We start from the raw sequence: 10,773 nt of genomic DNA, 5'->3' as shown, positions 1-10,773 counted from the left end.
AAATTCTTCCCATATTTTCATCAGTCCTGGTACCTGTTTCTCATTAATTTCAAAAATTCATACACATGAACCAAATGTTAACTACTGTACATTAAGCCATTGTAGAAAATGGCTTAAAATCACGGCCAATCATGATAAATACAAAGCAATCTAAATTTTTTTATAACTTACATACACAGCACAATTTGAATTAGATTCATACTTATTCTTTCTCAAGAATAAACATTGTAAACTACATAATACAAAAACATCCTACTGTGGGCACAGAAACTGTACAGCCAAACTTTTGCTACAGTAGCTGTACACCATTCCTTTCACCATGAATTAACAAGTAAGACAACATGTTCTTACATTTACATGTATGTCACTGGGATTCAAAGTTGTGTAAACAAATCATGCACCAGTAAATTACTCTACCACACTTCTGCATGAATCGCTGGGAATGACGTTACTGTGCCTGACAAGGTTGTAACTCTTTTGCACCTTCATAAAAATATATATATTTTTTAAGTTTCACATTTCACAGGCTAACCAGCAACCTTTTTTTTTTTCTATTTCCATTTTTTGTATGAAATCAAAATGCTCAAAGACACTTCTGTTCATTATTTGAATTGATTACTTTGTTAACAGCAGTACTCTTCTCAGCTTTGAGCTGAACATCAGCTTGCAAGACCATTGGGTGTGAACAGGCCTCTGATATCTTAAGTCTTATTAACAAAAATCTACATTTTCAATAATAAAAAAATTATTACAAATAAAAGAAAACTTTTCGTCAAGAAGGAAAGCTTTAAGCCAAAGGCAACTATAATAATGAAAATCAATCTCATAGCCAAGAGTAAAGGAATGTCAGAGTTAACTTGTGTGCTTCTGGTTTCTAATAAATATCAGGGGTCCAGCTGAACTCGGCTACAAAAATTATTTTGGCCCTAACAAAAATCATGATAAATCTTGTCTCCACCAAAATTTCATTTTGGTAAAAGCATCTGCACTTAAAAGTAAAAATCCCATGGCATTCAACACCATCTGTTCATGAATGTAATCAATGTTTACCTTAAAGTGGATTTACAGATCTGCCAGTTCTGATGCTCGACTTAAATTTGACCTGCTCCGAGGCAAGAACTTTTGAAGTTTGGTTTGTCTTGACAAAATTTGGTAAGGCTGAAAATCACTGTCTACACTTCTAAAATGAAATAAACGACAGCTATTTTTGCAAAAGAAACAAAAATTTGCCTTGTGCAGATGGACCCTAATTTGTTTGAAACCAGAACCACTTTCATTAAAACAAAGAATTTTACCACATACATACCTTAGCAGGCTTATTCAGGTAGGTGAGTTGTGGATTACAATTTCACCACCCAAATTATGTGTGACAATATGCCACTATATGTAAACTAGTTGGAATGAGAGAGCTCACAGTAGCTTTAGGACATGCCCCGCAAAATCAGAAAATCATTCATTACATGCATGAATACATGCAATAAAAAAAATAACAAACAAACAAACAAAAATAAAAAAAAGCTGCCTATTCTTGATTCCAACTTTTCATTTAATTACTAACAGTACCTGAAAATCAATTTATTAGCTGCAGTCTGTGGTAAAGTAGTTTATGGTGAGTAAGCAGGGGGTGGAAAGTCAGAAACACTGTCTGCAGGTAACATAGAATACATCAGCTCCAATTCGTCCACAGATTGAGTCCTCTCTCTCACACTATGTAAATAGCAATGCATAATTAAGCTAAAAAGGGTAGCCATTACTGATGAGCCTCCTGCTGCCACCACAAGATAGAAGCTGACATCAAATTTAACCTTTGCTGGATCTTTACTGTCCACTTCACCAACTGTTTCCAGTATCCGAGTAACCCAGTAAATGAGAAGGCTGCTGGTAACACACATCAAAACTGCAGAAAAGAAAGACATTATTATTGGTGATTCGGATGCTCACATTTAAAGGTTGTGAAATATTCAACAAATCATTTTATTTAAAAATTCTTGGTATAGTTCGATAGCCAGCTCTATAAGCTTTAATTTGTCAATATACATGTAGGGGTTTAGGTTTATACAGTTTAAACAGGACGCACTACATGGCTTGGAGGTGAGACACCTCAAAAGTATGTGATAACCTTAATTACTGTGGAATAAACAATTCTAGAGAACATTTGTGGGAGTGATCCACAAATCTGAATACACTAGAATAATTCATAACATGTATTCAAGGTCAAAAGTCTTACCTGACATGACATTTCCAACAGAATAATCTTTGACAACCTTAAGACATCTGTTCATTGTGCCACACAAATCTAGCAAACATGCAAACATGCTAAACACAATTCCAGCACAGCTCAGCGCAACAACCACTCGCAAGAGAAGAACAATGCTTTTTGTAAAACAGTATGAAGCTGTGAACAACAAATAAAAGAGAAATTACAAAAAATGCCAAAAAAAAACCCCACAAGTTAAAATGCACTTAGAATCACTATAATTTGAAATGCCCTGTGAATTTGCTCACTCTTAAGCCCTGGCCAGACAGACTCACAAGTAGATGTAAGTTGAAAACTTGAGTCTACTTACGACTCTGTTTGCCCTTGCGTGCACTTGTGTTGACTTGTGATGACTTGTGCTCACTTTGGTTGTGATCAAGTTGGTGCAAGTTTTTCATAGTTTGACCACCCAACCCAAGTCAACACAAAAGTTGATTGATGTTCGTTAACCTATTATTAGCCAAGGCGACTTGGGTGTGCTAGCAAGGAATCTTGTGAGTCCGTTTGGCCACCAGCAGAAGTCTCAACACAAGTTCAACTTATGGCTCCTTGTGACTACTTGCAAGTCCATTTTGCCAGGGCTTTATGTACGGTCAAACCTACACGGACAACCTTGGGATTGTTCAAGATTCCACTTAACATTAATAGGAAACAAGGCCCAACAGAACATGCTACAATGTGAGTCAAATACTTATGAATGCTGCCAGAAAGAATACTGTTATGAGTACTGTAATACTGTGGAATAAACACTTTAGAATGAAAGAAAAGAAGACAATCCTCTAGCCAGACTGCTAAATCTACTGTACTAGCCTAGGTCAGTCTTTCAGACTGGTTATAAGCCCTGGGCTTTACAAAGTAAAGGAAGGTTTACATCTGGGGAGGACTACAACTGGAATAATCTTTTAATGAACATATAGATGAAATTGTGCAGATAGAGAAGGGCCTATAACTGGGGAGGGAGGGAGGGGGAGTTATAACCCTTGGGACCCTCACTAGTGTCTGCTTAATACAGGGTGTCCACTCTAAGCAGGTTCTAATATGTTGTGCAATAATAGTTAATTGCAATAATAGTTAAATGTACAGTTGGTCAATGTATCAATCTGGAATAATCTATTTGGTATAAAACGGCATCGCTGAGCAATGTTAAAGGAGTCTGAGCTGAACTTTTAGAGGTAAAATGCCCATGAAGTCTCCAGTTATTGCAGGTTCTGTGCCACAAAATGGCTTAATATTGGTGTCCATGTCTCAGTGCTTAATAGAGGTGTCCACTGAATGCAGGTTTATTTTACGGTAAATGTGGGAAGAAAATTTTGGGACTCAAGCTGGTGTCCACTAAAGATGGTGTCTGCTCAATATGGAGTCCACTTAATGCAGGTTTCACTGTATTACAATTGGTAAAAAGTGTGTTGTGCAAGATGTCCAAGTGTTTATCTTGCAGTCCACACAAAACCACTTGCCCCTAGGCTTACGTCTCACATTCACACACTAATAGTGAACTAAACAAATTCACGGTTAACTTCATTATCACATGCAATCATTTGGCTGTATCCAGTTAACACGAAGATGTATCCATATGTTGGATCGGGCTATTCATACTGTATGGGTCTGGAATTTGTTCAGTCCCATTACACCACTTTAACTTGTATTAATCAAATGCTGTGGAATCTGAACTTCTCGCGTATTCTGAACACAAACTTCTAAAATCACACCTGTGCACCGTAGTAAATAAAAGTCCTTTTGCCAACCACACAAACCTGCATGTCTCAATTAAAAGTGATGTCACTGTTTGTGAACTGATATCACCGCTACACTTGCCACAGAGCAGCAGTATACAATACATATTCTTGCACCAGTTCTGAGAATTAGGTCTGGAAACGAAGTGGTGGATTACCTGACTTAACTGCTAATAATAATTTACTAGTAGCTCAGCCACATAATCATAACAGGCTGATCTATCGTAACCACAGTTACACTTCTGTCTAAAACATTATTCTTGGGTCTAAAAACAACCACCACATTTTCTACTATGACAGGAAGAGCTGGTCAACGGTATTTACAGAGCGCCCAATATCATTATTAATTTTCATACAAATGCAAAGTGCTTGTTCTGGTTAGGTTGTTCAACAACCTGCTTAATTAAGCACATGATGGTACAAGAAACGTGGTATGCCATTTAACATTGACAGTTCCCCACGTGTTATAGCAAGTTGGAGAAAGGAAGTCTAAGCTTATTCGCATTACAAACTTATGGCACGAAAGAAAAACATCAAATTTCCGGGAAAAGAATTTTCTTTAGGCCGTCAACATAAGTTAATGCATATTATGAGTACCAATGAAATGGCTCAGAAATATCAAAAGAAGGTTTTCTTGATCCTGATTAGATTAAGCTTTCTTCGGCAATAAAGGCCGTGTATGCATGTTCAAGAAAAATGTAGAAGCAAAGAGCGATCAAATTGGTTCAAGACGTCATTAGAGCGCGTTACTGTAGCTATTATCTAGGTTTCGCACAACTCACCAAACGAAAACAAGAAATAGAAACACCAAACTTACTTAATTCCTCAGGATGTTTATAGGCAATGACTTTGTACATTCCAATGTACTTTCCTTCGCACTTTCCACCGACGATATGAAGCCATTTTGGTTCGGCTTCAGCGATTGCAAGAAGCACCGCCGATGCAAGAGCGAAAAATGCGGAAACAATGTTACGCTCGTATTCTGGTTTTGGGCGACGAGAACTCCTACGATTTCTGGGTCGTCGCCTTGAATAACTGCTCTGGTAGGGGAAATACAAAGGTCTCGGTAGCATTCCAACGCAACCACAGTAAAAATCCTTCGTTTCGTTTTCACCAGGAACAAAACAGACCAAAACAAGATGGCGTGAATGCGAGTGCACTGGGCTTGGACATTGAGTGAGCACATCAGTCACGTGACATGACCACAGGCATGCCACTAACATCACGCTTCACTCCGCTCCGCTGGCTTTCAGTTTCCCCATGAAGACTATGAAGACGGATGAGCCCATTTTACGGATATTGGACGCCATGTTGAATAAATCTATTTCGCAAAGGACTATGGGTTGAAAAGGGGGAGCAGATACGTAAACTTTTTCAACTACAAAAATTGAGATTTGTTAGTCGTTCGTCCAGTAAGCGACCGGACGACGAGAGCGCTTTCAAGGAGGATATTGCTTTTTAAAGTAGAGGGGAGGGGGGTGGGGGATACACATCAGTGGTCGCCATTTTGGAGGGGATACACATATCACTAGTGATATGTGTGCGGGGATACACATATCACGGGCCCGGGGATACACATATCACTGTGACAGGGGCATCATTTCCAAGATGGCGTCGCTTGATCGGGAAGATGCGGAAAATGACGAAGATAATTTTAAAAGCTGGGGAGTAGAAACGTTGATATCATACTTGTTAGAAAGAGAAGTCCCAGTAGGCAACACAAATAAACAGGGATTAATAATCCTTGCTGTTTTCGCGCGTAAATTGGGGCTTAAAGTAGTCAAGAGTGTTCGAGAAAGTCAAAGAGAAGTGGAGAGTGAACGCTTATCGAAGTCTAGAGGGAGGATAGTGCTTTCAGCTACCCTGAGCTATCACAGATCAACGAGGAAAAATATTGGGATGAAAGTGAGTTAAGTAGTCTTTACAATTTAGCAGCTTTTAGATACAAATACTGTTTATGAATGAATTCAATACCGATCTCATTGACCAACCATTTGCGGATCTCGAAATTTTCGTTTGAGCAGAAAGGATGTGGTCGCACGAGTTTCTAGCATTCACCAGTTCATTTTGTACAGCTCCTGCAGAACAGACAATGCACATACATATGGCATTACTACTGCCATATGGTTAAATAGGTCAAACATGTCTAGGGGTAACTCCGATCTTAAGGTGTCAAAGTCCTTCACTCTACCAATCACCCGCTCAATATGAATTCGAGCATTTGCCACCTGCTTGATGCGAGCATCTTCTTCCAAGGAAAACTGCTTCTTTTTCTTGATAAAAGGGGGGGATAGCGAGGTTTACTTGATAAGGAAGCAGAAATTCTTGTATATTGAAGCCTCTATCTGCAAGATCAGTATCTCCTGGTTCAAATTTGGATAGGATCCCACTTTTTTTGACAAGTCTTTTATCACTCATTGCGCCTCCTGCACCACATGAAACAAAAGAAACAGTTCCCACTGGTGTACAGGCAACTAGTAGCTTAGCAGTAGGCCTTCCCTTGTAAAATGAATAAATCTGTCCATTAGCTAGGGCTAATAAAGGTCTCTGAATGGGCACTTCGGTACAGTCAATGATGGCTATGAGATTCTTATATTTTTTTAAAACAGTCGGGTAGTAATTCTGTGCTTGCTGTCGTGTTGGCCAGTAGATAAGAGGCTTGAGTTCCAATGACAGAAGAGGAAGCCATGTAGACAGAACAACTGTCACAAGGCTTGATGACACTCCAAACAAATGACCAAGGAATTGGCTATTTAAACTAAGTCGCAGCTTCATCAGTGTTAATAGGAGCTCATTTTCAGGCAACAAAACCCTTTCTGGACATGTAGTGGTAGTGATAGTAAGACTTTATTTAAGTTTCAAGGTGTTTAGCTTTTGACAAACTAATTGGGGACACTGATAAAATCTTAAGTGGATACATAAGGATTAGGATGTTTACACATACAAAAGTAGAAAAATCTAAAAGGTAAAAAATCCTCAAATATATTAGAGCTAATTATTACACGTTGAGGGCACTAACAGGATCTTAAGTGGATACACAAATACAGGTAAAAAAAAAAAAAAAATCTTAAAATATCTTAAAACCAATTTATCTGGCTTCTTGCTTCTGCCCATCTGATACCTCTTGAGTTTGTGTGAATCTGGTCCCTTGTAATATTGCAAGAAGGACACTTTTTCTTTTACTTGATTGTAAATCCATTCGAATAAATCATAATTGTCTATTCCCGGCAGTGTATAATTTCATTTGTGAATAAGAATGTTTTATTTTGTCTACAGAACAATTGCCTGTCTTGGTGCTTTCAGTAATTACTTAGTTTGCTTCAGTTAGAGACTTCTGAAGCTGTTCATTTTCATTTTTGAGCCTTTCATTTTCCTGAAGTATGTTCATAATTTCCTTTCTACAATTCAAGCATAATCTAGTTTGACAACCAAATTCTTCCATACAAGTTCCACTTTGCTCATACATGGAGTATGTGTGATCATTTTCCAAGGCTTTTGAAATCGATGACAGAGACTCAGCTGATTCCTTTCTACTGTCAGTGTCTTCAGGCTTTTTAGATTTGGTACTACTTGTCTGAGAATCTGTTGCTTTTCTTTTAATGGCACCTGTTCGAGTGGTTATAAATACATCACTCTGCTCATCAACCTCATTCCTGGACTCGATAATTCTTGAAACATTATGATTATGAGTCTCTTTATCTGTACCATATCCCCGTAGTCAGAGCTCAGGATGTGGGTGCTCTTCCATTGGTTTACCGTCTACAAAATGATTACTGCAGACCCTTGCATTTGCTGTGACTCGAAAGTCTTTGCGGTTGATAAGTCGTTCCCATAATTTAAAGTACTTTGGCTGGGGCTTATGCACTTAATACATTGAACATGTGGTTTTACAACACACCTGCAATAATAACAAGCGTTTGCATCAGCCGTCAGAAGTTTTATATATTTCATTTAATATTGAACAAACTCTTACGCTTAGATATGATCAGTTTAAAAACGAATGAATGAACCAAACTAATGGTAAGCTTAAAACCAGCATAGATCTTAGCAGCTTTGGTTGTTGAACTTGTAGACTTCCAGAAATTCAACATAAGTTATTGAAAATCGTAAACGAAAATTATTACCTTTCTGGTTTTCTCCGATCATCGAACAGCCAAACACGGCGCAATGGTCACCTCCACCCATATATATTTCGCGATACCGTCGAACTCGACAATACTAAATAAAATCTCCGCAATCTCCAGAAGTTCACATTACCACGAGCGAGCATGAAAGCCAATGCCCCCTTTTCGACCCATAGTCCTTTGCGAAATAAAATTATTCAATATGGCGTCCAATATCCGTAAAATGGGCTATGGAAGAACCTGCGAGGTGCTCGCAGTCTAGGGAATTGTTGTAACTGGTGACATTTTGCCGTATACCTTTTTTTGGTGTCCCGTAGACGGAAAGATACTTACGTAGTGGCCAGGAGTTATGGACAACTAGGGGCCGGACCTTGTGACTGACTGACCCACTTTTTATCTTCAACTGAAGCTGGAATGTAGCCAAGATGGCGGTGCAGAACAGAGACAAGTATTTGAGAACGTGACGGTCTTACGCTCCTACTGGCGTGACGAGGGAGATGATGATGATCATTATGATAGCATGTATGTTGTCCGTCTTGAGTGGCTGAAAATATCTCGAGCTTCCCTGTACACTGCAGCTCTTGTCATGTTCTCCCTTCGCCATCTCCTGAGCTATGTCGTGCTATGATGGTCTTTATTAAAAACTGGATCATTGGATGATGCAATTCAAGAGTTTTCACTGGCTTAGCCATCATGGGTTATATAAACAATAGTCTCCATTTGGCGCGAAAATATGCTCGGATATTTGTCCGCGGACATTATCTGTTCCGAGAAGCGAACAGTTTTCCAAGAGCTTGGCTCTCGGAAAACTGTTCGCTTCTCAGAACAGATAATGTCCGCGGACAAATATCCGAGCATATTTTCGCGCCAAATGGAGACTATTGTTTGTATATTTTCGCGCCAAGTGGAGGCTATTGTTTATTTATATGTATATACCATGCTCTACAAATGTGGTAAGCGTACCCGTGATTTTGGGGGGCGTTTTTCTTATTTTTTTCTAGTTCAGTTTTCTATTTGTAACACAACTAAAGCAAAGCGCGTGCTCTGATTGGTTAATAAAGAATTGGTTCCTGCTTAGCATGCGTATCTCATACGTATATCAAGTTATCTTTAATCTTTAATCTTTAATAAGTATACTGTTATGAGAAAATTCGCCGTTGCACAGGCATTTCTTTATTATTTGGAAAATTATAGGAAAAAACCGACAGTAGCCTCTTTTCAGTTAACAGCTAGAGATCTTAAGTTTTGTTCTTCATTGTACTTTGCCGATTCTTTGTATACCTGAGCGTGTGCAACGCTGTTCCACTAACTTTCGTTTGGAAAACAAGTAGTTCGTTATCGGGTCATTTGAGTTTCTTTTTATCATTGAAATATACCTTCCGTTCCCTCAGAAACTAGCCAGCTGAACTACTTTTCACTAATGAAGTTTTATTAGTTTTCTCGGAGGTTAGCCAGCTGAAATGCTTTTCACTAATGGAGTTTTTAATGCTTCTATTCATAGGATAATTTTTCCTTGCTGTCGATAACACCAATTCAGAATTTCAAATTTAAGTATCTCACTTTTAATTTCCTAAGTTTGTTCTATCTTAATCTCAGCCTGTGTAATTTTAATCCTAGCACTCTATTTTTAATTTTGGAAGCCTCGTAGTGTTGATTAGAATTCGCTATCTTAATTAAGTACTTTCCGCTCGTATTGTATACTTGAAGTTACGTTAGCATATTGTAAACACTTGACGTGTAAAGGATGATACATAAGCAAGTACGTTTGTAAAGCATTTTCGATTACATCGATTACATCAGCTACATCGTTACGATTTTACAGCGGCTACTCCGCCGAGTATGTCAGTTTCACCCGCGACGTTAGAGTGCAGAATAAACTACTGTTGGACCAAGTTATGTCTCTTCCTTGACGTCCGTAGTGAAGACCATTGAAGTAGGTCCTCGTGTACCAGGAAATCGTGACGAATTTCCGTTCCCGCAGCCAAGCAGTGCTCTCCAGAGTTAGATTCCCCCAGTTGTCAGTTCAAGTGTCCGTTCAGTCCGAAATTTACAGTGTTGCAGGAAAAAACTTATCGTCACAATACTCCTGAAACAGTGGAACTATACTAGGAGTTGAAAATAACATGATAAAAGCACGTAATAAATAATTACAATATATATATATATATATATATATATATATATATATATATATATATATATATATATATATATATATATATATATATAGTAACAATTTTAAGTTAGTAAAAGATAAAATAAAATAGATTAAGTATAATCTCGTCGAGATAAGTTAGGACGTCTGAATATACATTATACAACAGATTTAATGGCTGCAAGAGCAATAGTCTTACAGTAGTATGGATGCACGTGGGAGTTTGGAGAGCACGAAAGAAGCACAAGAGTTGCTGGAGGCGATAGAGTTGCTCGAGGTTATTTTTCAGAACACTTGCAGAATTAAGTCTCTCTTTCCTTACAAAGATCGTTTCAACCGCTCGTAGAAATCGAAGATTGTCTACAAAGTCAGTTGCTGGAACTGCCGAGTGTGATGCTTTCCACATTGGTAAAGCTAAAAGAAGATTGCATGGCAGAAAGACGGAGCACTTCAAAGCTCTCACTCAAATTGGTCACGCTTCCGCTGTTGCTGATTATTCAACTT

At 38.3% G+C, this 10,773-nt stretch overlaps 1 protein-coding gene and 1 pseudogene across 2 annotated transcripts; both read right to left on the bottom strand.

Annotated features, from left to right (window-relative positions):
* Positions 1-1,399: 1,399 nt before the first annotated feature.
* Positions 1,400-5,260, bottom strand: LOC145478168 (transmembrane protein 127-like). The gene is made up of 3 exons (XM_081456098.1): positions 4,808-5,260; positions 2,228-2,395; positions 1,400-1,897 (listed from the first exon to the last, which is right to left on the bottom strand). Exons 1-3 carry the CDS (start codon positions 5,211-5,213, stop codon positions 1,605-1,607), a joined length of 867 nt encoding a protein of 288 aa, XP_081312224.1. The 5' UTR covers positions 5,214-5,260; the 3' UTR covers positions 1,400-1,604.
* Positions 5,261-6,824: 1,564 nt separating this feature from the next.
* On the bottom strand, positions 6,825-8,347 carry LOC145478167 (uncharacterized; annotated as a pseudogene). The gene is made up of 2 exons (XR_014048199.1): positions 8,115-8,347; positions 6,825-7,888 (listed from the first exon to the last, which is right to left on the bottom strand). The product of XR_014048199.1 is annotated as an uncharacterized LOC145478167 (transcript).
* Between the last annotated feature and the right edge of the window lie 2,426 nt (positions 8,348-10,773).

This window comes from Orbicella franksi, chromosome 2 (genome assembly GCF_964199315.1).
Source record: "Orbicella franksi chromosome 2, jaOrbFran1.1, whole genome shotgun sequence".
In the NCBI taxonomy this organism is placed as follows: domain Eukaryota; kingdom Metazoa; phylum Cnidaria; class Anthozoa; order Scleractinia; family Merulinidae; genus Orbicella; species Orbicella franksi.
This window is presented reverse-complemented; position numbering and strand designations above follow the sequence as displayed.

Bases quoted from the DNA above. Each gene is read 5' to 3' on its own strand.
- LOC145478168 (XM_081456098.1), bottom strand. From the start codon at position 5,213: ATGTTAGTGGCATGCCTGTGGTCATGTCACGTGACTGATGTGCTCACT. The intron at 2,396-4,807 runs GTAAGTTTGGTG...TGTTGTTCACAG, and splicing joins TAAACATCCTGAGGAATTAA to CTTCATACTGTTTTACAAAA. The intron at 1,898-2,227 runs GTAAGACTTTTG...TCTTTTCTGCAG, and splicing joins TGTTGGAAATGTCATGTCAG to TTTTGATGTGTGTTACCAGC.